We start from the raw sequence: 27,247 nt of genomic DNA on the forward strand, positions 1-27,247 counted from the left end.
GAAGAATTTTTGGGTTTGTTTTGTTTTTAGGGTTTTTTTTTTTCTCTCTTAAAAATATCAAGAAAATTATCTTGGAAAATGATTGGACTGGAATTCTAGAATTCTAGGCCCTATATAGCACACAAATTCAGATTTTAAAAAATGAGGAATGAAGTCTTAAAATTGAGCAAATTGTTGTTTCTTGTTTATTTTTTAAGGGCCCATGATGCTATGTAGTTTTTTTCAGCAGAGCTATTATGAGTGGTAGAATGAATGAATTTGTATTTTCTCCTATGATTGCATGAGAACAATTTTTAAAATGACCTGGGGAGACAGTGAATTTCTTCCTGCCAGTCTCCACCACTAATGTATAGGAATTGTTGATATCTTTGAACTCAATATTATAAATGGTCTTTAGGAATAATTGAGTTTTCACAGGTCAGATGCTAATTTCTGCCATCCTCATTCTGGAAAATAATTCCATTGTCTTTTCTGTAACATGTATTGTGTTGTTTCCCGAGCGTTGCCATAACAATAACAAACAACTTCTCTGAAAGGTACTCTTAAAATTAGAAGCAGTAGGTGGCTGTCCATTATGTTCAAGCAAAGACTTTTGTATTGTGAGAAGCTAATACATGTCCTTTGTTTCCTTTTATGTTTTTTGTTTTAAATAAACTTCACAGGTGCTTTGGGATGTTGCTAAGCCCTGGACGAAATGTGAAGAACAGTGACATGCATTTACTAGACATGGTAATACTTAGCCCTAATAACCTGTTAAATAAGATAAGGTGATTTGGAAAAATAACCAAAAAACAAATAAACCCCAGCAAAATGAGCTTCTGATATCTTGTGCTGTGTTTGTGTTTCTGTTTCTTAAATCCTGGGATTTGATATCTGCAATCATAAGATGGACAAAACATTTCAATTAATGTCAAAATCTGGGGCATCTGGCTTTTATTGAATTAGTGAAGCAGAGATTAGGTTGTTACGATTAACTGAGCATTCTGTGTTGTGTTAAGCATGCTCCCTAAAAATTCAGAGCGAATAATTGCTTTTATATTTCAGTGCCAGGGGAGTGCTCTTATTTTTCCAGGGGGCTGAAACCTTTGCCTTTATTTCCTTCATTTGATTTTAAATTCTTGCCCAGAGTTTGAAGTATTCACTTGTTTTCTATGATTTTCCGTTTCTGAGAGTTGCTTCTGAGAGAACTGCAAAACAGTGTGATACTTTCTGTGATAATACCAGTTTACTGTCTCTCTGTGGATAATACAGCCATTTTCAAGTTATGAAGTGCTAGAGCTAAGCCCATCAGACCTTTTGTGACTCTACAGTTGTCCCAGTTTTGCCTAGTTCATTTCTGTACTCATGCTGCTGGTTCTATCTATCGGTATTTAGTTCTCTTGTCAGACTCATTTATTGGCCTGATTGTATTTACTAGCTCATCCTTTTCCTGGTTTTATTTGCTGAAATTAGTTCAGTTTTTCCCTTTTTATTATTTGATTATAAAACTGAATAAATTATGATGAGTTTTGGAGTGGTGTTGTTCCTATAAATCTGTGTAACACCTCTTTACTGTATTTGAATTCTTGTCTTTACTCCACCTTGAATTCTCTTTATGTTCACACTTGCAAGGACGTTTTAACTGCTGGATGTAATGAGTTGTTAGTTCATTTCTTGACTATAGCACAGAAATAGACATTTGTGATTTCCTTTCCACCTCCTTTCTCCGTATGTAAATCTGGAGAACTAGTCACTTTTATTTCTCTTAACTGGGTTGCGGAGAGGGAACGTCAGTCTCCTTTCATCTCTAGAAAGGCTGCCAAACAGGCCTGTTGGATCCCTAGGGACTGTTGGAGAAAACTTGAGGAAGCATGTGCTTGCCTCATACTAGTAGTAGTTCATTCCACTTAATTCATTTTCTCTAAGGTTCCTAGAGCTGTTTCTCATCCCCATGCTCCATCTCTTTGATCTCAGACCACAACTGTAATACAATCCTGTATGATTTTATTTTTAGGAATCCATGGGAAAGAGTTCTGATGGGAAGGCTTATGTCATTACTGGAATGTGGAATCCTAATGCACCCATGTTTCTAGTACTTAATGAGGAAACTCCTAAAGGTAGTGGAATGTAATCTGTGTGTTTGTTTCACCCAGCAGGGGTTTGGTGTGTGTACTCTCTCCTGGCAATCATGGTGCATGGCTAAGTACATGAACCATTATGTTCCAAGAGTCCATTGCTGGGAATTTTCGTGCATAAACATGTGCAACACAGAGTTGTGAAGAATTGTTCACAGAGCAGTGTGGTGCTGATGTGGAGGTGTGACATTAGTGTGTGGGGCTGATGTGCCTGTCCCTGGTTATCAGGACTTTTTGGATCTAAGCATTTCCAAGTTGTTTTCTACCCATTGTACTCAGCAAAGCGGTGTGAATAGCAGGCGTTGGGGTTCTCCTCCTTCTAGGTGTGAGCTGATTACAAATAGCATTTCATCCCCCGCCTCTTGGGGCACCTGGCAGTGATGCATTCAAGTGCTTGATTATATAGCACAGTTTCTTATTGATGGAACTTACATCCTCTGATGGGATTTGAAAACTTGGAATGTAAATCTGGAGTTCGTTTTCTGTCCCAAGGCAGAGCTCACATCAACTTGCTTAAAGGCATATCTGAGTACCTGCAGCCAGTGTCAGCGTTCCTGCTGATGGATTTTCAAACCACGTTATTTACAGAACTCCTTACACAGTGTGACCTTATCCTCTGCATGCTCCTTTCGTTTGATGGGGATCATGTACCTTAATGGTGTTTGCTTGGTGTGATGTCTTGCCCCTGTCTTTAAAACAAGAACATAATATCTTTGTTTTTGAAGTTATCAGAGTTCCTCGGTGCACTGGTTAATGCACACTTTCATTCTGTGCAGCAGACACGGAGGGTGTAGAACTCAGGCAACTAAACCGGGTGCAATAGAACCATTAATTAAACAGAAAGGATTTTCAGTTTGAACAGCAGTGTGCAGCTTGAACCTGACTAAATGCTTCTCATTTTTGTGTTTCAGATAAGCGTGTGTTCATGACTGTGGCTGTGGATATGGTCGTCACTGAAGTAGTAGAGCCAGTCCGGTTTCTGCTGGAGACTGTTGTGCGTGTGTATCCTGCCAATGAACGCTTCTGGTACTTCAGCAGGAAAACCTTCACAGAAACTTTTTATATGAAGCTAAAACAGGTAATGCCTTTGGTTTTTTTAGAACATTGGCCTCATCTGTCCTGATTTGGCCTTTATAAAAGTAAGGATGGCACCTGCTCCTCAGCAGTTTGTTTCTTTTAACTGTTTGTTTCAGGGATGCTCTAATGCATAAGCATTAAGTAGCACGTATATAGTTTCACTGCCTTTGTGTCATGGTTTAACCCCAGCTGGCAAGTAAGGCCCACACAGACACTTGCTCACTCCCCCACAGTGGGATGGAGGAGAGAATCAGCAGAGTAGAAGTGAGGAAACTCGTGGGTTGAGGTGGAGACAGTTCAGTAGGGAAAGCAAAAGCCATGTGCTCAAGCAAAGCAAAGCAGGGAATTCATTCACCACTTCCCATGGGCAGGCAGGTGCTCAGCCATCCTCTGGGAAACAGCGTAACACTGGCTTGGGAAGACAGATGCCATCATTCCAAACATCCCCTCTTCTTCCTTCTTTCCCTCCCAGCTTTCTGTGCACCTCAAGCCCTTTTGCTGGTGGGGTGGGATGAGGAGCAGCAAAGGCCCTGTCTCTGTGTAAGCAGCTGCTGGGCTGTTTATTGTGTTATCAGTACTGTTTCCAGCAGAAACCCAAAGCACAGCCTCTCACCAGCCACTGTGAAGGAAAGTAACTCTAACCCAGCCAAACCTATTTTGTACCTGCATATTGAATTATCTTTAATTCTCTACAATGAGCTCTAAAACAAGTCCATTTGACTGGTAAAATTGGGAACTGACTCTATAATTGTTCATTTTAAAATCAAAGGGCTACTGACATTCACAGTATGAAGGCAGGTAGCCTATTAAAGGCAAAGGAACCTAACACAGAGGTTTAAGAGAGTGAGGCTGTTAAGACTGTAGCTCAAGTCCCTTCTGATTTTGGCATTGGCTGAGGTACCTACGAGAGATCTGTCTGCCCAGGGTCACTGTACAATGGTGTGCAGCTGCATTCTCCTGCAGCCACTGCTGACCTGCTTTCTCCAAAGACTTATGTCTTAGTATTGGCCCAAAAGGTGAAAAGCAGAGGCCAGTCGTACTGTGTGCATTGGAATGGTGGTGCATCATCTCTGACTAATGGAACCAAAGAGCAGTGATTTAATTTTACTGAGCCTAATGGGAGTATTTGAGTCATCCTCTTTCTGTGGGGCACAGCAATAGGTCTGAAAAAACCAAGCTGTGTTGATATTACATGGGAAAATTGCTGCTGTGTTTAACACTTAGGGAGTAAATAAATCTCAATCAATGTTGTTTCTGTATTTCTTCTGGAGATTAGCATAGCAACTTAGAATTTGAGAAAATCTGAGAAGGCCTACTGTTACATGCAAATAAGAATATCTGCATTTTGACATGAAAAAAATACATTCGAAAATATTCTGCTCACAGCGGCTTGATACTTATCTCTAATCAGTTCAGCTTGCCTTTTAAATCACTTGCAACTGTACCATTTTTAATTGAGTAATATGGATGCTTTCTTTTTCTCACCCCTTACAATGTGACAAACATACACATGCCTCTCTTCCCTGAAGAAACACATGCATTTCTTCCTGCTGCAAAATTCAGAGTCTGTTCTGCAGATCTTCAGAAAAGGAATATTTTTAGTCCTAGTAATCCTTCTGCAAGATGAGGTCCTGATTGTGGTTGCCAGGATCTCTTTGGGTGATGTGTATCAAGTCTTTATTTCACCAGTTCTCAGCTGGACAGTTTGTGTTGAAGTAGCTGTTCCTGCTGTTACCTTTGGAAGATCCTGTAGCTCAGGGCACTGTTACTCCTTGGGAGATAACTCTGCAGATGGCGTTGGGATCAGCCATTTGTGAACTTCCTGGGAAAGCACTTTAGCATTAAGTAGATTCTAGAAAAATTAGAACCCTTCTGAGGAAGGATTCATACAGGTTTAGCAGGCTGAGCTGAGATGGGTGAGGTGCAGTCAGTTACGAAGAATGACAGAAATGCAGGTTAATGTGCAATTTAGGACTGTTCTTTCTGGTTATCTTACTGTATTGCTTATGCACGTTTTCATTGTTACAACGTGGTCCTTGTCATGGTGGGTTTGTGCTTCAGAGAAAACCAACAATCACAGTTTTTACATTTTATACAGGTGGGTCTTGCAGTTAACCAGAACATGTGCATGGAGCTGAAGACTTGTAATTATTGTAACAAACAGCAAACCCTACAGTACCTCATGCCTTACTCTCTCAAACATAAAAGCTATAGATAGCTATGGTTAATAACATTAGTGGCAGCAATACTTGATTGATTTAACCAAGTACTTTGTAATTAATCAATAATGGTGTTATGTGAGAATAAAACAGGGATAAAGGCCCTAATATTACCCTGCTTAATTTTACAAAATGCAGGGTATTTGTGCCTACACCCCAAAATTCATTGAACTGACTTAACGAGAAATGCAGTCAGCAAAACTGGCTGATAATTGGAGCCTTTGCTTTAAGGGAAGCAGGTCTGAATGATTAATGTAAAGTAAATGAGGAAAGTTTTCTCACTATAAAATAACTGATATTGTGTCAGTCCATACAGTCCGTGTTTAAGCTGCTCATCTGCATAATTTCACCAGCTGGTTGAAATTGCAAGTGTTGGTCAGTAGTGCATGTACATCTCCAGTGAGCTATCGTGGAGCCTTTCAACTTTATCATAACTTTGTTTTTCAGACAAATTGAGGCTACTCCAACTGCAACTGTGTTCTTTTTCATGGTTAATTTGATGTTTTCAGTGTGTTCCAAAAATTAGCTTATTTTAACTGATTAGGCAAGATGCACAAAGAACAAAATAGCACAACACTTTGGGCTGCTTCATTTAATACCATCATTAGTTTGCAGTTATTTACAATTCTCTAAAAATACAGTAATCACTTCATGTCACTGAAAAATAATTGTGTTCATAACTGTAACTCAGAGGAAAAACTAATCCTCCTTTTATTTTAAAACTTGCAACTGCTTAAACTATAGTTAACTGACTTCTTTTTCATAAGAAAATCATAGAATCATTGAATGGTTTGGATTCACAGGGACCTTCAAGATCATCTAGTTCCAACCCCCCTGGCATGGGGTTCCATTACATTTCTCCATTGGAAGGAGCGTATTTTAAATTATATTCTGCAGAAGAAAGATAATTTTTCCTGGTTTTTTACTGAGCAAAGCACTAAAAAGGGCTTTTCACAATTTACGGCTTTTCAAAAGTGTGAGGTTTTGTTTCTTCTTTAGTCTTGTCTTCACCTCCAAAAAGCTCTTACCATGATTTTTTTTTTCCCCTCAGGCATTCAGCTCCTGTTTCAGTTACTCCAATATTTTTCCTTTGTTCTCTCCTCTTTTCTTTAGCTTTCTCTTTGATTTAATGTCATTACAGCTGTTTAAATTGGAAAGCTTTTTTTATCGTTGTTCTGAGCAATACTGAAAATGATTGTTAAGGGGCAGCTTTGGAAATAATGAGGTTTTATTTACATTTTCTACCTGTAAAACTGGGAGAAACAACTGTCAGATACTGCCATCTGTTCGTGCCAAGGCAAAGAAATTTGAGGCACTCTTGACCAAACTACTTTTTAGCCTTTCACAGCCTTATTTTTCAACAGTGGCAACCTAATACATACCCGTATTTTGGTTTAGTCTGAAGGAAAAAACCGCACAAGTGCTGGAGATGCAATTTATGAAGTTGTCAGTCTGCAGAGAGAATCTGCCAGAGAGGAAGAATTAGTCACCCCAACAAGTGGAGGAGGGCCTATGTCGTCCCAGGAGGATGAGGCAGAAGAAGGTAAGGATAAACGAGCACTCACAGTTTCCATGGATAGTACTGTTATATTTCTGCTGTTAATTTACTCATTTAATTCTTAATACAACTGTTCTGGACAAAAAGATCACCCGTAATTTTCTATCAGCAGTAGTAGTATTTTTACCAAGCCATTGTTTGGATGTCTTCCAACAGCAGCAGCAGACACCATGTGTCCATCTTTCTGTGTGCTGCAAAATGCATTACTGAGGCACCCGTGCTCTGCCAGCAAGTTAGAAAATGGTTTGCAAAGGTGTTTTCTTCTGATCAGAAGTCATTTGCCTTGAATGTGCTGTGCTGTTAAAGAGGACAGCATGAAATTAGGCTTTGGAATGGCAGGTTTTAAATGCCTCTTTGTAAAGAAAACCAAAAAAATATCCCAGGCAGACTCACATGGGTATTGTCCTCATTCCCTGACTGACAGCTTAGCATGTGATTTGTTTTCCCTCACTTATATCTAGGGCTTATTAAAATGTCTCTTGGTTCAGTTGGGGATTGCTACAGGTCATGGACCCAGAGTATTTGCCTGCCTCTTCCAAAGCTTACAGCACCTCAGTATATTTCATGGTTTGGGGGTTTTTTTCTCAGGGGGTGGTATTTTATGTTTTGTTTTGTCTTTTTGAAGGCCCTTGGCCTACTGTTTCTTTGTACTTTGAGGGTTAGCATTCAGGATAGGCTTTCTGTGTGCTATTTTTGACCTGGATGTCTGACCTACCAGGAATTGTGATCGTTTTACCAAGTTATTCTTCAGATTTCTGGCACTGTTCTGTCAATACCGTAAAAAGTCTCACTCACTCCTGTGGAAAAATTCTTCCTTGGTTCTTAGTTATAGGTAAGTATTGGATATTAGCTTATGCAGTAGGAGTCAGAAGCCTGGGATTAACAGGCTGGAGCTGGCAGGTGTGGTTAGTCCCAGTTACAAGCCAAACCCCCCCACGTACCCCAGGTGACACCAACCTTTCCGAAAAAACCCCAGTCAGGTGCTCTTTGAACTTTGATCTTATTCCTGAAAGGGAGGGAATAGGCACAGACTAGCAATGTCAGCCCCCTTTGTGTCACTTCTGAATAGTAAAACTACTGTTTTCTCCAGAGGAATTCTTCTGTTCCATTGCTGTTTGGGATTGCTTTGCTGTTCATAGCAAGAATTAGTTCAGGTTTGGCCTTTGGAATTTGTAGATCAGTGTAGTGTAATTCAGCTGCTGGTGTTCTTTTCCTTGCTGGATATATGAGTTGTAGAGCCAAATTGATTTGTTTGATAGGGTAGGGTTTAAATAATTGAATATTTTTTTTTCAACATTGCTTTTATTGGGAAGAATAAAACTGCTGCAGAATGTGGTGAATGCAGCACAGTTGGGAATAACATGGATACTGTCCTCTTGGTACTGTTACAGGATGGCTTTATTTTATTACAGAGAAAAAGTATTCCACTGGAGTATGAACCTAGGTTTAACTTTGGTTTAGCTCCTTAATGCTAGTTTCCATATTTTAAATGTAGATGACTTCCTAAGAGAAGACATTAAAAATATGATGCGCCTCTGTTCTCATGGAAACCACATTTAGAGTTCTGTGCCAAGAAGTTCTTTATCCTGGAGGATATGCAGGTTCAATGAGTCATTTGCAGTTTTTCTAAATAAATCTCTTCATTCTTTTTTTTTCTTTTTCTTTTCAGGGTACTAATTATGATGATGGAAAAAACCCCCTTGAGTTTACAATGTCTTGTCTTAGCCTTGGAAGAAGGCTTTTTCTTTTTTTAATGTAAAGTATGATAGCTACCTGGCTATATAGGTTCTTTTTACTTTTTACTTTTCTCCTTTTTTTTTCTTTTTTTGCTTTTTCCTTGTATGCCCACAGAATATTCCTTAATTGATTTCAAAAGCACTATACATTGCATTTTTCTTGTATGAGAATGCACTGTATCTGATTCCTGTGTACTCTGCATGCACACAGCTCACTGGGATGTCTTGTGCCATGAGTATATGAATAAAGATGGTCATAAAAAAGAAGGCATTTTTTCAATATTCTTTTCTTTTTGTTTTAATGAAAGGCCAAACATACGATACCTGCCAATAATGATTTTAAATAAACACTAGCCTAAAGGTAGGCCTAGTATCTTTCCACAGCTGCATGTAGGAAATGGACATCTTATACTCTCTAAATAACATTCTCAGCTTTTAATATTTTTTCTCATTTTAGCGTGATTTTTCATGTGAACAGCTATATAAAACAATTAAGACCTTTGCTAAGATTGTGCAGTTGTTACTTAGAGATCTTTCAGGTCAACCTCACTTTTGTTTTCTAATTACTAATATTGTGATAGATATTTCTGGCAACCCAATCACTTATGGTCCTTTGCTTTGTAGATAATATTTTTAAAAGTATATTTATATTAATAATCTCTTGTCAAAACCTAGAATGTAAAGTGCACTCCTTAATAAGAAGCTTTCTATTAAATTCTAAATTCTAAATTTTAAAAAGATTAAAATGTATAATGAGGTAAGTCTTACACTTTCTGGAAAGGTTTCAAGTAAAGTGGATTTAAGTATCAACTTATATGCAGAAAAGTTCACTGTTAATACTTAATTTTGAGTAGAACCTTGTCACAAGGTGCAGAGCACAGATGGTTGAACTCCTCTTTCTCCTTTTTAGAGCATTAAGAAAGGTGAGAGCATGCCCAGAATCGATGGTGTGGATACTGCAGTATTGAGAAAAGCAAAGCTCAGAGAGCATTTTATTGTAGTATTGTTCTGTGGTAGGATGAAGTGGCTGCCCTTGTGAGCTTAAGGATTGGGGAAAATGGCTTTCCAGCAGAAGCATTTAAAGGAGGATGTAGGCCTAGGAATAAATAACAAAGGGAGAAGGGGATGAATACGTTGGCTGCTTTAGCAGCCGTGCTTGCTCAGACCGTCTGTGAAATGATGACCTTCCTTTGGCTCTAATATTTGAATGATTTTTTTTTAACTCTGTGGAACATTTCAGGAGAACACTAGAAAGCTCCATTTGCGTTTGTTCTGGAGTCAGGATAAAGTTGGAAGGTTAAGGATCACTGTGAGCAGGAGCAGTGCTGTTCAAAACCAGAAAATATTCTTTAACCTGATTGTTACTGGGTTGAAGATACTTTTGCTGAAGCTTTCTGTGGTCCCGGGTGTCTGGTTACAAGCTCTCATTCCCATCTATGAGTTGGCTGCAGAGTAAGCACAGATTGTTTAGCAGATACCCTGAAACAGATAAAAGGTAATTCAGGTAAAAGATGACTTGCCTACCAAAAAGAAGCTTCTGAACATGAGCTGTAGGGTGCCTCTGGAACACTCTCAGATGACTTCCAGGAACGCAGAACTTTTCCGTTTGTGTTTTGTTTGCCAAGAGAAGAAATAAAAAACTTCAGAAAGGGAAACTTACCTTCCTACTCCCTCTGTCTGAACACTAAGAGGAAAAAGCAAGAGACAGACAACAGAAAAATTAACTTCAGAGGTATGGAAGTTCAGTGTGGAGATGGTAGGATGTGACATTGAAAAGAGACATAAAAGAACAAGGGACCGTGAAAGTTTCAGAAGAACTCGGGATGTGTTGTGTTGGTCGCACAAAAAGAAGGTGTGTGCAGTGGGTAAGAGGTGGGCGACACTAAATGATTGGAGATGATCAGCCAGGCTAAATCAAAATGCTGGGTCAAGTGTTGTGGGTGGGTAGAGGCTGTTCTCAGTATTCAGGAAAGCAAAGGAGTAGAGGAGGTGATGATTTAGGAATGAATAGAACTCCTGAGAGAGTATTTAGTGATAAAATAGGGGTTATGATGCGAACAAATGAGGGTGATTGTGTGAGAAGAATGACATGAGTAGTGTTGAAATAGTCAACTCCACATTTTAATCCAAATTAAAAATAGCTTTATGTACTTCGCAGGAACTGTTTGTTATATTAATCCAACAGAGTAAAGTTGGTGGGTCCTAAAGAAGATCAGTTGAATCAGTCTTGGAGACTTTTTGCCATCTCCATAAAAATGAACTAAAATGTCACAAATCTGAAATTCGTGAGGCCATTTGGCCAGTAGCTATCTCCAGAAAAGAACCCTTTGCTGCAGTTCCACAAGAAATGAGTTTTAAAATACAGACTCTACTAAGAATAGCATCCAAATGAAAAGAAAATACTCCTGGCAAGCCTGATGTCATTTTATGGACTCTACTGTCCATAAAATAGTCCAAAATGGATTATTTTCACACCTTACAAGTTCACTTGTGTTATTAAAAATCATAAAATAAATGCACTCAGGTGATTTCTGCAGCTATTACTGTGCTGCCAGGAGGAATGTGATCATGTGATACTTTCCTTAAAATGTAAAAAAATACTGGGTGCAGAGGACTTGGTATTTTGAATACGGTGGCAGTTAATAGTTGAAGTTGTATTTAGATTTGTTCATGCAAGTATGGCCTTTGTGTTACAAGGTGAGTATTTGAAATGTTTCAAATTTGAAGCACTTCTGTGCATTGCAGAAGTGTTTAATGAAATTGCAAGGTTGTAAATGAAATGGAAAATGGGGGATTTTTAAGGTTGTTTCTGTTCTGGGAAGTGGAATACTCCCAAAGAGTGTGACTTATCCTGAGCTCTTTTATCCCTCTCTTCTTCCCCAGTGTCCACTCCACACTCCTGCACAGTGGGTGTGGGAACACTCTGTGGGTAGGGGTTTTTTGTTTGATAAAATTTGTTCCTCACACTTACTTTGTGAGGTTCAAGGCAAAACATAATTCCCTAATTCTGGCCTGTGGTTCATGAGTGTTCCAGGGAAATCTGTTGATGCCTTTGGTTTATTTTTGCAGAATGACAGAAAGAGATCTTTTCAAAGAAAGGTAGTTTTCAATTCTGTGGGTACTGGCTCAGTTCTGTTTCAGTAGGTGAATTCTGTTTCTTGGATTTCAGGCAGGCTTATTGAGGGTTTTTTTATAAATTTCATAAAATCTCTTCAGATTGTGGTACAAAATAGGCACAAAATGAGCATAAATTTGTGTTTTCATCTTGTCTGGAAGCAATCACAGATTATTTTGAATGATTTGGATGCTTTGTTCATTAGTGGTTGTCTTTCCTTGTCTATCTGTAATCAGTATGAAAGCAGTTTGAAAAAGGATTTGCAATCCTCCTGGCTTATTAGGAATTTAAGCTTGCTACTGCTAAAGGATCTTCTCAGGTTTTCAGTCACCAATTTTGGGTGGCCTCAAGCTGCCACTGCTTCTATAAATTCACACATTCGCACATTTCACATAATTAAAAAAATTCACCTACTTTTGTATAAAGCTTATTAAAAAGATTGTTCTCAACCAGCAGTTCCCCTAACCTCAGAGTGAGATTCTTCCTTTTTTTAGTTTTGGTCATTAAACTTCTGGTATTCTGTGAGTGTAAAGGCTTTCTAATCTAAGTGCCTTGCATGCTGCCTTGGCACTTAAAGTAAATGCCAGGCAATCCACCACTTCTAAGTGTTTCTAACACTGATATTTGTTTTTTCTCATTGATTGCCTCAAAGATGGGAGTAGATTCTAATCTACAAATTCATAAATTACTAATGCATTGCCTTAGAGTTGAGACAACATCTCAAATTTTATTTCCTTGCCTGTTCTCTGAGATGTCAGCTATCAGACAGCACGGTACATGTGGAGCATGTTTGTGTTTACAGGACTACCTCCACTGTGCAGCATTTAGTTGCCTTTGTCATCTGTGTGGGAGCAAAACCACCAAACTGAAGCGATAATTCTTCCCCGCTCTCTTTTATTCAGCTTTATGCATTTCTGCATCAAGTTTAGAGATGTCATGGTGGCTCAATTTTATGTGCACTACACAAGGGGAGGATCTTCTCTTGGATGCCCAGTTAAGGTTTATTTCTGGGACATATTAAAATAATTCTCATTTCATGTGACAGTGGTGCAGGGCATGTGTTGGAAGGATGTGACGTAGAACAAAGCTAGTGTTTTAAAGGTAGGGCATATCAGATAAGGATATAAGATAGGGTTTAAAATGCAGGATTTGTTGTATTAAAAAGAAAAAGGTCGTTTTGGCTGCCATTGCACACAACCAGCAGGACTGCTCTCAAGTACAAGTGTGGGTCCTTTGGGAGATTTTTGCACAGTCTTTAACATGTTCAAACCATGGTGGTCTGCAGTGAGGGAAAGGCAGAGGACATACAGCTGTGTGCTCTTCCCCCCTCTCTCAGTGTTTATCACATACAGGGTTTGGGACCCACATTTTGCATTACCTAAAGAAGCAATTAAATTTGCAGCCTGTTGGCAAGGTAATCAAAATGTTGTGATTTGTCGGCATTAGGTGTTGCTTGAACGATTCTAAGTGAAAAATGTGTATCTTATAATTCATAAAAAGGAATGACAATCAAAATAGTGGGGTTTTTTATTACTGGTTTGCTTTTAGTGAAAAATGGTTACTTTATTTTTTGTTTTTGCTCTCTTTACTTGTACTTGTGTAGCTGCCAAATTAATATTGCAGGTTAATTATGTGACTAACATAAGCAGAAGGTTCTTTTGAGCAGAATTCAATGCAGGTTGTCTTTGTTCAGATTCATTAATCTCTATTTTTTTGCTCCTGATTATTCCTCTTCCCTCTAAATAAGAAAATACACTGACAATTGTCATTTCATTAATCGGTTATTTGGAAGACATTTGGAAATCCTTTTGTGTTCATCAAAATATTTTGTAGTGCACTAAAAAGTTGGACGTCTCTGAAAATTTGCCTTATTTAATACTGGAATGACTTTCATGACTTAAACTTTGTTTCACTCTCATCCTCCCTGGCAGAACTGTAGTTCATGCTCTATAATTTCCTGTTACCTTCTAAATGAAAACTTGCTCTTTTTTGTGGCCTTTCTCACGATCCTCTTTTATCTTGTATGTATGGAAAGGTTCCATGTCAGTAACACTCTATCTCGTGCCCTGATAATATGCTGCCAACTTCAGCTCCTCCTTCTTTTTTGTTCTTCTCTTACATAAAAATCAAACTGTTCATATTCGAAGTATTCCAATTCTATTCCCACTTATCTTAAAGACCTGAAGATTTCCTTCTCCTTCAGACTTCTCCTACTGTATTATTTTTCAGTTCCACCTACTCTTTTTATTTCATGTGTAACAGCTTCTCAATTAAAACTCATTAAATACCCTTTTTTCTCCTTCACATCAGTGCTCGAATCCCACCTGTTCATTTTTTTATCTGCTTTATTCATGCTTTTCTACTAATTTTGGAGGTACTTATTTACTTCTATGCTCAACATCTCTGAAACAACTCTGTAGTTTTCCACCTTATTTCCCTTTTTGTTAACTGAAAAAGGAGTTTGACTTCTGAGGTATTGTCATGTTTCAGGTGAACTAGTAGAATTTCCTGAAGAAGAACTGAATCAGTTGGAAAAGCTGCTCCATAGCTGTATCATTGGTGTAAAATATGGATGAGGGGAGTATTGTTTAAAGCCAGATTTTGAAGTGTTGATGCAAAAAAACCAGCCCACTGAAAAAAAACCAACCATCCCAAACAAAAAAACCCCCTTTCACTGTAAGACTGGGAAGATGAAAAACATTCAAGCACCTTAAATACCTCAGTTTTTGTTGGCATGAATAAAAGTCTTCTGCCGGAATTTATTTCCTCAAGCCAAAAATGGGTGTGCCAATAAACAAAGTTGAGTCTGTTCATCCCTGCTGAGAGAGAGGAACCTCTGTGCTGTCTGACTGGGCTCTGAGTTGGTTTCTCATAGTATTTAGTTCCAGTCTTTGCCCAGTGTGTCAGTGCTGCTCTAGGTACTGGTTTTACCATCTGAGGATGACCTCTATTTGATACCCTGCACTATCAAATTAAGAGATGGGAAAGAAGAGGCCAAGATTTTGTGTTTCTCTGTGTGTATTTGCTTGTGCTGATTACTGTGTGTGTAATTCTTCTGGTTTGGACACTGGATGCCTCAGTATTTTGCTTGAACATCTCTCAAGAAAAAACACAGACTGGAGGAGAAAATGGGAAATGAGAGCAAGTGTGGAGAATTTGCCCTTTGAGGAAATAAGCAGAGTATTCTAGAGAAGAAACAATAAAGGCTAAGTTTTTTTTTTTTTAAAGTGGCGTACTAAAATTGTTTAGGAGAAGAAAAGTAATTGGCATAAATTGCAGATTAGAAAAAATTAGGCTTGAGCTGAGAAATATAGTCAAAAGAGCAGTGAAATCCTTGGAATGAACTGACAAAATTACATATATCCATAGACTGCCAATCTTCTTTTCTATTAGATTCACTCTTTTCTAGCTTGTTCTTGAATGTCCCTGCAGGTTTTTGAGAGAGATGACTTTTTACATGTTTGTTTGTCTGTAGGTGCACTAACAAAACAGATTCCATGCAAAATCTGGCATCCAGGGATCCTCTCCCGTCCCAAGGGATACCTGTGCAGGCTTGTATATTGGTCTCATGCAAGTGGCAAATATCCAAAAGAGGAAAGTGCCAAAAGGAAGTTCTAGGTTGATCAATCTGCCTCAATCTGTGGGACTGGTTATGGAGCAAATACTCCTGGAAGTTGTTTCTAAAGATGTGAATGTCCAGTGGGGTCAGTGGGAACCCCCAGCACGGATTTATGAGGGACGAATCCTTGTGACCAACCTCATCACTTTCCTGTGACAAGGTGACCATGCTGTGGGCAAAGGACAGGCAGTGGATGCTGTACACCTTGGTTTTAGCAGGGACTCCACACTGTATCCCTTAATGTCCTTATCATGAAATCAATGAGATAAGGACTGGACAAGGGGAAAATGATGTGGTTGGAAGGTTGGTTGAACTGCTGGGATGAAAGAATCAATCAATGGTGTGAAGTCTGGCTGGCAGCCAGCGACTAGTGGTATCTTTCCGAGGTCGGTGTGGGGACCAGTGCTGTTAAATGTCTTTATTAATTACCTGTGTGACAAGACCAAGTGCACCTCCAGCAGATCTGTGGATGACAGCAAATTGAGGGGAGTGGTCAGTGCTCTGGAGGGCAGGGCTCCTACTCAGAGGGACCTGGACAGGCTGGAGAAAGGCAAGGCCTTGGGAAGTTCAGTGAAGGCAAGTGTTGGGTCCTGTATCAGTGACAGAACAACCTCCTGTGACAAGACGGGCTCAACACCAACTAGATAAAAAGTGACTTTCTCAGAAAAGTACTTGGAGATGCCAGCAGACAGAAGTCTGAGAACAAGTCACCAGTACATGGCCACAGCAAAGGCAGCGGAGCACAGCGGGGGCTGTTTGCAGGAGTCCAGGCAGCAGGCCCAGGAGAGGATCAGTGCCCTCTGCTCAGCACCTGTGAGCCCGTGCCTGCAGTGCAGCCAGCTCTGGGCTCCCCGCTACGGGACTCACACGGACACTCTGGACCGTGGCCAGTGGCCAGGCTGGCCGGATGGCAGGAGCACATGGTGGACAGTGAGAGGCTGAGGGAACTGAGTTTGGTTCAGGCTGGAGAGGAAAACATGTTGCTGCCTACATCTACTACGTCAGAGGAGTTAGTGAAGATGGAGCCAGACGCTTCTCAGATATGCCTGATAACGGGCTGAGAGGCAACAGGCACAAGTTGGAAGCTGGGAAATTCTGGTTAGCTAAAAGGATGTGTTTGGTGGTTTGGTGTTATGACCCAAATTAACACAGAAGAGCAAGGAAAACTTGAGTCTCTGTGAATAAAACGGATCGAACCCAGAAAGGTTCGAAATACACCCCAAAACTTGGTTAAAACCAAACGAGGTTAGATGTTGGTGCCAAAAAACTTGATATATTTTATTTAATAGTAAAGGAGGCAAAGAGGAAGAAAATAGAAAAAGAGGTGTGTGTGTGTCGGGTGGGGGGACAGAGATAGAGTGACAGGGGTTAGGTGGAAGCATATCACCCTTCCAAGGGTCCCAACAACGTCTCGTTAATCCCCTCCATCTGGTCTGCTGGTGGTGAGGGTCCCCCGTTGCCCTGTGCCGAGAAGTACAGAATCCCATGGATTCATTTACCTTTGGGCCAGGTGGGAATGCCCCCATGCCTCCCTTGGGGAGGGCAAGTTCGACACTGTCCCTTGCAAGACTGTGGATCTCTTGCATCTTGTGCAGTGCTCTGGTGTAGGGTCTGGGGACCCCTTTAACCTTTGATGGGCCGTGACACCCCCTCTGCTGTCCCTCATGTGGATGCGGCTTTTCCCGGGGTGAAGGGCCCCACAGCGGGGCTCCTCTGCACAGCAGATGAGCATTCACTGCCTTGGACCAGAGGGTTTTTCAACACACACCCAAAGCCTCTCCTCCCCCCACCCTTTGGTGTGAGGGTCTGTGCCAGCCTGGCAGCTGATAGCCCCAGGGCTGTGGTCTCTGCCCCAAAGGTGCTAAGCTTGATCCCTCTGTGAATGGATTCTTCTTTCCCCAGCCCAGACCTGAGTCACTTTATTTTATCTCCATCAATATGCAGTGCAGGGCCCCATTCAGGGTGTGGTGGTCTTCAGCTTCTGTTTTTATCCAGTTTTGCTGTAATAGGCAAAAGTCCTTCATGAAGATGTTTAAGCCATAAATGAGAACATTCCAGTCTCGGACAAGTGGTTGGCTTGTTTGTTTTTAAACCATCAGTGTGGTCAAGTAGTGGAACAGGTTGTTCAGAGAGATTTTGCAATCTCTTTTCTTGAAGGCGTTCAAGACTAACTTCGTATTGTGGTTTAACCCCAGATGTCAACTCAGCCCCACACAGCTGCTCGTGCACTCTTCCCTGGTGAGATGGAGCAGAGAGTCAGAAAGGTAAAAGTGAGGAAACTCGTGGGTTGAGATGGGGACAGTTCAGTAAGGAAAGCAAAAGCTGTGTGCTCAAGCAAAGCAAAGCAGGGGATCCATTCACCACTTCCCATGGGCAGGCAGGTGCTCCCCCATCCCCTGGGAAACAGGGCTCCCTCGTGTGTAGCAGCGGCTTGGGAAGATGAATGGCTTCTCTGAAGTTCCCCTCTTCCTTTTTGTTCCTGCTCTGCATGCTGAGCATGATGCCCTATGGTCTGGAACAGCCCTTGGGTCAGTTGGGGTCAGCTGTCCTGGCTGTGTCGCCTCCCAGCTTGCTGTGCACCCCCAGCCCTTTTGCTGTTCCCAGCCAAACCCAGCACACCTCTTGCTCACGTCCCACAGTGACCTGATCGAACCAGAGCTTGGAGTGGATCAGACTAGCTGATCTCCAGAGGTCTCTTCCATCCCAAAGTATTATTCCATGCTGATACCATACAGAGCAATGCTTGCTGTGGGAGTGTGATCCTTCAGGCTTGCTTTAAAAAGGCTCTAAATTCAGGGAATTGATTCATGAGGCATGACCTTCTTGTGAGTTTTGTGAATCATGTTGCAATTCAGAACAAAACAGAAAACCTTTGAGACTTAACTGTTCCCTGGGGTAGTCTTAAAGCCTGTGTGTATGCACACATTCACAACCCCAAGGTTTGCTCCCTTGAGATGGCTTCCATCGTCCACTTGCTCTGACCAAGTTCAAGTTTTACTGCCCAGTTGATGGCTCTGAGAGGTCAGGGCAAATACAGGAGGAAGGGACAACGTTTAGAAGAAGGGATTTGTGGCTTTCCCAGCAGAATAAAGGTGGATTAAATCATGCTTTGGCTAATTCTACTGGCTTACAGATGCTATGGAGTGTGGAAAAAATGTATAAAAATACTCAGAGAACAACATATGCAGTTAAATATCCCTCCCATGGCATCTTTGTTTTTGTAGTTTATACCTTAATGCTTTAACAGGTTAGAATATGTAAATACTCTTTAGAATGGAAACAAAGGAGAGATTTTTAAGGCTGTTTATTCTCTTCCCTTTGCCCTGTTCTATTTTGAAGTTTGTCGTTAGCGTCTTTTGAAAGGGAGCATATGGCATTTCTAATTAAGGCCTGAGATTTTCTGACATACAGCTGAATAATACATTTCAAACACTGCCAAACCTTCCAGATGAAAGAATTTTCTGCCTGAAGCACTGGAGTGTATGTGCTGTGTAACACTGGTCTCCTTTAGAACTTCGAAGAATTTTGCATGGAATACCAGCACTGTGAGAAATCAAGGGGTTTGTTTCTTCAGGCTGGTGGCAGTATTCCTTGGCAAGCTCAGGTTTGGATCTGATAAGAGCTAGTGTGCTTTGTGCTCAAAGGGTTCAGTGTAGCTTCATTTTGAAACGTTTTGGTCTGCTGGGGGATTTTAGTCATCTTTACCAGATTTCATTCCAGGCTGCAGGGTTTGTTTGTGTGTATTTGCAACATTAACTCTTGGAGAGATGTGCTGTAGTTCTTCAGTCTCTCCAAAGAAACTCTGATCCCTTCAGCATTTTGTGCCAAATTTTCTTCCTTTACTTGGAATGCATAAAACCTTTCTGAAATTGTAGTTTGTGATGAATTCCTGATGTGAGCTAGGTTTCTTGAGATTCTTAATCTGTACCAGTATCATTAACATGTATCTTGTGTCTCTGAATGGCAAATGTGCTCATCTCAGAGGTTTCCTCAAATTTTTTTCTTCTTTCCATGGCAAGTAGAAGGGACTGCATTTATTGTTGATCCCTCTGACACAGTTGTGCAAATCAGGAGAGGAGAAAATTTTAAAAATGTAATCCATTTAGTTACTCTTTTTTTGTTGGTTTTTTGTTAGTTATTGCCGTGTGTGGTGAGGAAATTGGCCTTTACATTCTTTTTGGTAATTTTAAAAGGGAAGCTGAATCTTCAAATACATTTTTTCTCTCAGAACACAACTGATTACTGGGAAACCTGTTACTGTGATACCAAATTTTAGTTAAATTACAAACTTGGGGGTTTTAGATTTTCTTACTTCCATCTTTAGCTCTAGTGAATGCATGCAAAAGATTGGGAAACCTTAAAATCCAGGGTTTTGTGGATTTGTGATGCAGGTGGGTGGTTTTTTTGTTTGGATTATTTTTAAATCTATTGGGGAAGTATTTAAATGGAGGTTGGGCTTGTACTTGGGGACTGTAAAACTGTGCAAACAGGTTCCAAGCTAAAGGCTTTCACCAATGAAGTGTTCATTTTGAAACACAGAGATTTCTGCTGTGCTTCTCTCAGGGCAGTGTTTTTGCTGTTAATTGTCCTTGAAATACAGTATATGCTGTCTTTGTCCTCACAGCTCACTGTCAAATTCAAGCACTGGTGGTATTTTATTAATGACTTGTATTTGACAGCTGCTAAGAACATAAATTAGAAAGCTGTAATTGAAGTGAGAATGATAAGGATGAAGAGTTAACAGGGTAATTGCACAAGTACTGAAGATCCTCTTCTACCTGAGCTACTCTGTTGTCGACATAAAACTGGAGTTGAAGTGTTTAATGTGCCTGAGGGAATTCGGGATATTAGGTCAGCAACAAAATGTGACAGAGCTGTGTGGAAGGGAGTATTGGAGAGATTTGGGGGCAGATGTAGCTTCAGTTCTTCTTTTTATGTTATGTTTTCACTTCTGGAGACAGTTCAGGTCATAGGAAAGAGCAGCCTTGGAGCCCTCTAACATCAAATTGTCCATGGCTTCAGCAGCCTCTGAGGGTAACTGGTTGCCCAGAGAAGCTGTGGCTGTGCAATTCCTGGAAATGTCCAAGGCCAGACTGGACAGGGCTTGGAGCAACCTGTGCTAGTGGAATGTGTCCCTGCCCATGGCAGGGGGGTTGGAACTGGATGAGCTTTAAGGACCCTTCCAATCCCAGTCTGGGATTCTGTGATGATTAACAGGGCTGTTGCTGTGTCTCTTTTTGGGTTGTGTTTCCTACTGAAGACACGGAGAGCTGAAGCCTGTCAGCATCTGGTGGTGTTGAATTTGCACTTGTTTAATTCTTATCAGTATTTTATTCAGATAAAACTGGAAAAAGTCCAAATAACTGCAAGACCATATTTGCATAAGGACTTGCCACATGGAGTTAGACTGTCCAGCTTACTGTGGGCAGCTGCACAGGCCCACCAGACACTTGGAAACTTAAGAGGCACTTGGATTGGATGGTTATTTGAGCATGCTATTCCAGGCCCACATGATCCCTTCTGGGTTTGGCTGTTAGTCATATAATGGCACATATCCCTCCCTAAGTCTTTCATTCTTAGTAATTATGTGGTTTCATTTGAAGCAATCCTCTCTGTTCCATGCACTGTGACCTTTAATGTCACAGTCTTGTTTTTTTTCTGCTCATCCACGAACTTACTTCAGTAAAAAAATGATTTTGTGGCTCAGAGGAGGCTTCGTGTGCTCAGGGTACCACAGGATAGCCAAAGGGACGTGGTGTAATGAAGTAGCATTATCTACTATGCTTTAACAGAGACTTCTCTTCATGTGAACTCTGGAGTGGATGTGACTTCTAGGTAACACTGTGAAATTTCGTTAAATGGAGAGCTGACAGCCTTGAAACTTTTCTCTCGTAATGCTGTTCTAGGTCCCAGTCCTTCCTCTGGTAACACTGCTGTGAATTATTCCCTAGTCCTGTTCTTTTAAACTTTATGATAACTTTATTAATATACTTGTTTTTTAATGTCTGCTAAGCATTCTTTATGATTCCATTAAAATTTGGTGTCTTTTTATGCTTTTAAAACTGATATATGAGAAAAAAATTGTCTGAGACCTGTATGTATGCATCTTTAGTGTCTGTGCTCTTGGGTAAACCTGTGCATGCTTTTGTCTTCTTGTTTTTTCTTTATTTTTACAGAGAGTGATAATGAACTCTCCAGTGGCACTGGTGATGTGTCAAAGGATTGTCCTGAGAAGATTTTGTATTCCTGGGGAGAGTTACTGGGGAGATGGTAATGATTTATTTCTTACATTAGATTTTAGATATTAACCTTTTATTTGGTTTATGATACTGTATGCTCCTGAGCAGGAGGCTTGAAATACTTCAGCTTACACAGTTTAAAAACTAAAATGGAGGACACATTGAAGTGTAGTTTTTAAACTTAATTTAAAGGGGACTGGTATAGATAACTTGGAGGTTTTTCTGACAAATCTTTGCCGCAGCATGTGCAAAAGTCTGGTTTTGTTCAGCGTTCGAGAGTGTATTTGTATGTGCTCACAGAGCAGGTATGAGTCTTCACAGGCAGAGCTTTCTGGTCATTTGGGGCTGGGTGTTAAATCCTCGTGGATCTCAGTGCCAGGATAGGGCAGACACAGCAACTCCCACGCGTCCCATCTAAGCCATTCGTGCCAGCTAGTGTACATTGAATTTGTTTAGAAGTACTTTTTTCCCCTATTTTTTAAAATGTGCTATATGTAAGCACTTGAAAAGGAATCTAGAAAGACTCTGAATCCTCACTGGAACTGTTTCTGTTGCTGAATGAAACCAAGACTATTTGTAAGCCCAGACTATGTTCTCAACAGTGTTATTTCTGTTTAATTACTTGCTTCAGTAGCAGTGCATACTGTGCCAAGAGAGGAGAAAGTCTGGCTGTTTGCTGCCTCACAGAGACCTCAGCAAGTGCCAGAACCACTTACTTGGTTTTCCCTATGTGAGGAGGAGCTCCTGCTGCCAGAGACAAAATAATCAGAGGGCCTTAATCTGGAATTGGTGGTTCCCTTTTCCTGACTCCAAAAAGAGAGATGAACAACATTTTAAGGATTTGTTTGGGCAGTTCCTCCCTTTACTTGGCTACTCCGTAGCTTTGGAGAAACAGCCTCTTGCTGGTGACCTCATCTGTGTAACAATCTCACACAAAGGTTTCTGGATGAGGCATCACAAGGTTTTACTGAGCTTAACTGAACCCTCCCTCTGGAACCCTCTCCAGGGTGTTTTTAACTATTCTGTCACCCAAGTTTCTGACCTTAATCCAAGATCCAAGATTGGAAGAAGCTACTTTTCAATTTAACTTTTTTTTTTAAATTCATTTGTCAGTTGATTCTTCGCTTTTTAACCTGTGTCCTTGACAAATACCTGAAGTCTGTGGATGAGCATGCTGAAGTAAAAAGACACCCACAGCTCATTGTCTCCAACTGTTTCTTCTGATTACTCAAGTATACTGATCGACGAGACAAAACATTTAAGACTTCTGGAATAAACTATTTTGGAATTCTACCATAACTTACACATAAATCAGAGAATTGTTCAGTAGTTAAAACAGCTTAAAATTAGTTAAAAGTGTGGTGAGATCCAAGCCTGTTTGAAGACTAGCAAACATTTCTTCAGGGGTGTCTCAAGCAATATTACCTCTTGAGAGAAATTCAAGTCTGGAAACTACTTGAATTCTTGAATAGTGTTATGCTACATTTTACGAACAAAACTTAGAGTAACAGATGAAAAATGGTAAGGACCTGAAAGCTAAAAATAAATTGAAATAATACCTTTTAGTGTGTTGAAAAGTGTGCCATATGTTAGTAGAAGATCTGTGCACTTGTAAAACAAGTAAATAAACAAAAATTAACATATCCACTTGGGGAACTGGTATGCTGATTTGTCTCTTAGATGAAAAATTTCTTGGATTTTAATTGCTTTTTGTCATGTCATTAAAATGTCACTGTAACCTATTGGACTCAGCAGAAACACTCTTCCAAGACTCCTTCAAACATTTAAACAGAAATAAGAATAAGATAATTTACCAAAAAGATAGAATGAATAATTGAAAAGTAATGGTATATCTATTTATTTTGCTATTTACTGCATCCTCACCATTAAAGTTGCTCTTGCCAGCTAAGGTGGTTTAGCTGACTGGTCAACTATTTCTTAAAAAAACCCCAGTAGCAATGATCAATAGCAGTCTTTGATCAGAAATATGTGTTTGTCAAGTTGGAGCATAGTCTGTGCATTGCTGCTCTGTGTCCTTGCTCTCTGATATTTTAAAAATTGGGTTTATGAGTTTTGTGCAGGAGAATTGCAGCATTTTGTAACAAAGATGTCAGCATCCATGAATGGTGACCCCCCCATGTGATAAAGGGTAAGGTTAGAATAAGACAGGATTATTTTATGCTCTTTTCTGTTGCTCTGAGCAAGGATTATGGATGCTCAAGCTGTTGCCCATTCAGTTCTTGGGAGGCTGACAGTGGAACTTAGTAAAGCTGTCCAACATGGACTCATGTTGCTAAAGTAGTATTATATTATTATATTGCCATATTATATTATATTATTATATTACTATATTGCCATAAAATACAAGCACAGGACAGAGCCAGTAAAGTCAGGTTGTGTAATTCTCGGTTGGGATTCTGTTCAGGAGGGTGCTACAGCATGTGTGTTTGTAGTGGTTCCTTGGTGTTGCTGAAAATGTCCCTGTTACATTTCTGTGGGAAAGTCCCTTTTTAGCTGTTCATTTGATCAGCTTGCCCAGTCCTCAGCCCTTCTGTGTATCTGACGTGACACGTATGACCAGATCCGTGCAATAACCAAACTAATCCACAGCTAGAGCTTCAACTTCCTGATGTATTTACTATCGATTTATTCCTCAGTGTGCATGTCATAATTCTGTAACTGCTTAGAGTATCTCGTCATAGAATCACTGAATAGTTTGGGTTGGAAAGGATCTTAAAGCTCATCTCATTCCAACCCCGTGCCATAGGCAGGGACCCCTTCCACTGTCCCAGGTTGCTCCAAGCCCCTTCCAGGCTGGCCTTGGGCACTGCCAGGGATCCAGGGGCAGCCACAGCTTCCCTGGGCACCCTGTGCCAGGGCCTGCCCACCCTCACAGGGAAGAATTTCTTCCCAAGACCCATGTAACCCTGCCCCTCTGTCCATTTAAAACCATTCCCCCTTGTCCTGTCACTGTCTGCCCCTATAAAGGTTCTCTCCCTGCTTTTTATAAGCTCCTTGAAGGTACTGAAAGGCTATAACAATGTCTCCCTGGAGGCTTTTTTTCTCCAGGCAGAACACCCCCAGCTGTCCCAACCTGTGTCCATAGCAGAGAGGCTGCAGCCCTTGGAGCATCTCTGTGGCCTCCTGTGAACCCGTGCAAGTCCTTTAAGCCAAGTGCTTAGTGCTTTTAATGTTTCTGTGAATATTGGTTTTCTTTCTCGCTCTTTCCCATTACTAGGGTAATGTGACTGGCTGCAAAATGGACTGAAAAAGAGGAAAGGAACTAGTTTTTATTTGGTTATCTGAGGGATAAAGATGAAATTACTTCACATTCAAAAATAAAAACAATTATTGTTTTTAAAAGAATAAGGGTATTTTATAATCACACTCTTCAATTCTCAGGTCATTTGGAAAAATGGGGATATACTCCCCGAAGCATAGGAAAAAGAAATTGGGTAGAGTACCTTTTACATTTAAACAACAGTGGTAAACTGCTCATGTCCTAGTGACCTGTTTCATAGAATGAGTACTCTAAACATTTACTGCCAAACCAGGGTCAAATTGCAGGTTATTTAATTAATCACAGCTTGCTGCCATTTGGCTAAACAGTCACTCTCACTACTCTCCTAGCTGGAAAACACAACTGTGATCAAAGCACTTGGAGAGCACAGCACTTCCCACGGCAAAAAGAGCAAAAAATCAGTTTGGGCAGCCTTCTGCTGATTGCTCTGAAATTGTCCTGAGTCTACGAGAGCTTTCCTCTAGATCAGCAAATGCTGTTCCTCTGAAAGAGCTTTTCAGCACCTGCGACTGAAAGCTGTGTAGTGCTGTGCACGTGCAGTGATGTTTGTGTTCCCACATGTCTTGGGGTGTGTGAGTACAGCCAGGCAGTAAAGCCCCAGCTCAGACCAACAGGCAGATCTGTTTGAAATCGTGGGATTGTGCAAAGGTGTGTGCAAGAGTTCCTGTCTTGTGGGACTTGGAGCACACTCTTGGCATGAAGCATGGAACTAGAATTTCAGTCTTCATAAATAGTACTCTTGTCTTTTATTTGTTTCCCCAAATGTATTTTTCGGTACAGCTCACGTTATTTTTAATTTATTTTTCTTAACCTAAACAAAAACATGTATGTTGAACAAATATTAAATTGAATTGTCTGCACAGGTGGCATATTTTTCTCTTTCAATTCAAATTGATCTTCATTAGCCAACTTAGTTCAATTTCTGCAACCATTTATTGTTAATTTTCATTGATATCTCCACACCTAGAGAATTTGGATACCATTACATTTTGCCACTGGTTCTTACTGTAAATCCTTGCAGAGTTTTTGCTTTCCATCTGACAAATACTAGCTACTGTAGCCAGTGGAAGAAAAGTTTGTGTTGCCAGTTGCTGACTCTGCTTTAGTGAATAACTTCAAAGATTTTTGGTGTTTTTAATCTTTATTTTGACTCTTGTAGTTGAAGTATAACAGGCAAATGATCATCTTTGTTTCAGGCACAATAACCTTGTTGTGAGACCAAATGGATTGTCCACTCTGGTGAGGAGTGGTGTTCCAGAAGCACTGAGGGCAGAGATCTGGCAGCTGCTGGCAGGATGCCACGACAACCAGGCAATGCTGGATAAATACAGATTACTCATCACAATGGTGAGGGATTTATTATTTGTTCTTGCCTTCTTTTGTTCACTTTCCTTTGGTTAAGATGAATTCTGCTGGGCAGCAGTTTTAGTCAGTGGCAGGGCAGCAGAAGAGTGAAACAGTTTGCCTTTTTTTAAGCAACTGAAGCTGTGATTATGTGACTTTACCTCCTGCCATGGGTGCCTGCTGCATGGCATTAGTAATAGAAATTGCTGACCTATATCCATAGTAGTGCTTGACATTTAGCTTTCTATTCTCTTGCTGTGATGATAGTAAGAACATCAACTTGTTCAGGTGTTTGCTTGTGGGTTTTTTTGTAAATTCACATCCATCGCTTTGTTTTTTCAGAAGTTTGTTTTACGGATGCCTTAATCCCAAACAAACCCAAACAAAATGGCACAAAGTTGAGGGTTTCTTCTTTCTGTTGTTTATTTTAAAAAAGAATGTTAAAAACATTTTGACCTAGCAAGGAATCACTCTCCTTGCTGTATGGGTGAGCTGAGAGGAGAATCCTTTTGGGAATCAGTTCCCATTCTGTGTCCTAATGTCATCAGTGCCGTCAGTGAGCATTCTAAGAAGTCTGCAGAGCTGTTTGATCTTCTTAGATCTATGATGGCAAGAGGGAGGACCTCTGTGTTGTGTAGCACGAGCTGTGTGCAGTGTCAGAGGTGATGTCAGCATTTGGGGTTCTGGAGCTCTGCCGCTGCAGGGCTGTTCCAGCTCTGAGAAGAGCAGCAGTCTCAGATATGCTGTGAATGGCAGAAGCGGATGGGGATGGTTTCATGTGCTGCTCAGAGCACGTGCTGGATTTGTTACCTGGGTTATGAGTTATCACACAGAAATTCTGGGGTTGTTACTCACCGTTTCCTTTCGTAATGTTCTTATATTGTTTTGCTACTTGTCCTCTTAATCTGACGTAATGAATTATGTT

At 40.5% G+C, this 27,247-nt stretch overlaps 1 protein-coding gene across 7 annotated transcripts in view; it reads left to right on the forward strand.

Annotated features, from left to right (window-relative positions):
* The window catches only part of RABGAP1L (RAB GTPase activating protein 1 like), a 236,765-nt gene that overhangs the window by 27,303 nt on the left and 182,215 nt on the right, over positions 1-27,247 (forward strand). For all 7 annotated transcript variants that reach the window (XM_042033881.1, XM_042033876.1, XM_042033874.1 and 4 more), the window contains 6 exons: positions 663-729; positions 1,994-2,096; positions 3,026-3,192; positions 6,809-6,953; positions 21,615-21,708; positions 26,175-26,325. In XM_042033881.1, coding sequence (XP_041889815.1) covers positions 663-729; positions 1,994-2,096; positions 3,026-3,192; positions 6,809-6,953; positions 21,615-21,708; positions 26,175-26,325 — 727 coding nt within the window. The remainder of the gene's footprint in view (positions 1-662; positions 730-1,993; positions 2,097-3,025; positions 3,193-6,808; positions 6,954-21,614; positions 21,709-26,174; positions 26,326-27,247) is intronic.

This window comes from Corvus kubaryi, unplaced genomic scaffold, assembly GCF_017639235.1.
Source record: "Corvus kubaryi isolate FWS band 111438036 unplaced genomic scaffold, C.kubaryi_AGA036_p1.0 37361, whole genome shotgun sequence".
Taxonomy (NCBI): domain Eukaryota; kingdom Metazoa; phylum Chordata; class Aves; order Passeriformes; family Corvidae; genus Corvus; species Corvus kubaryi.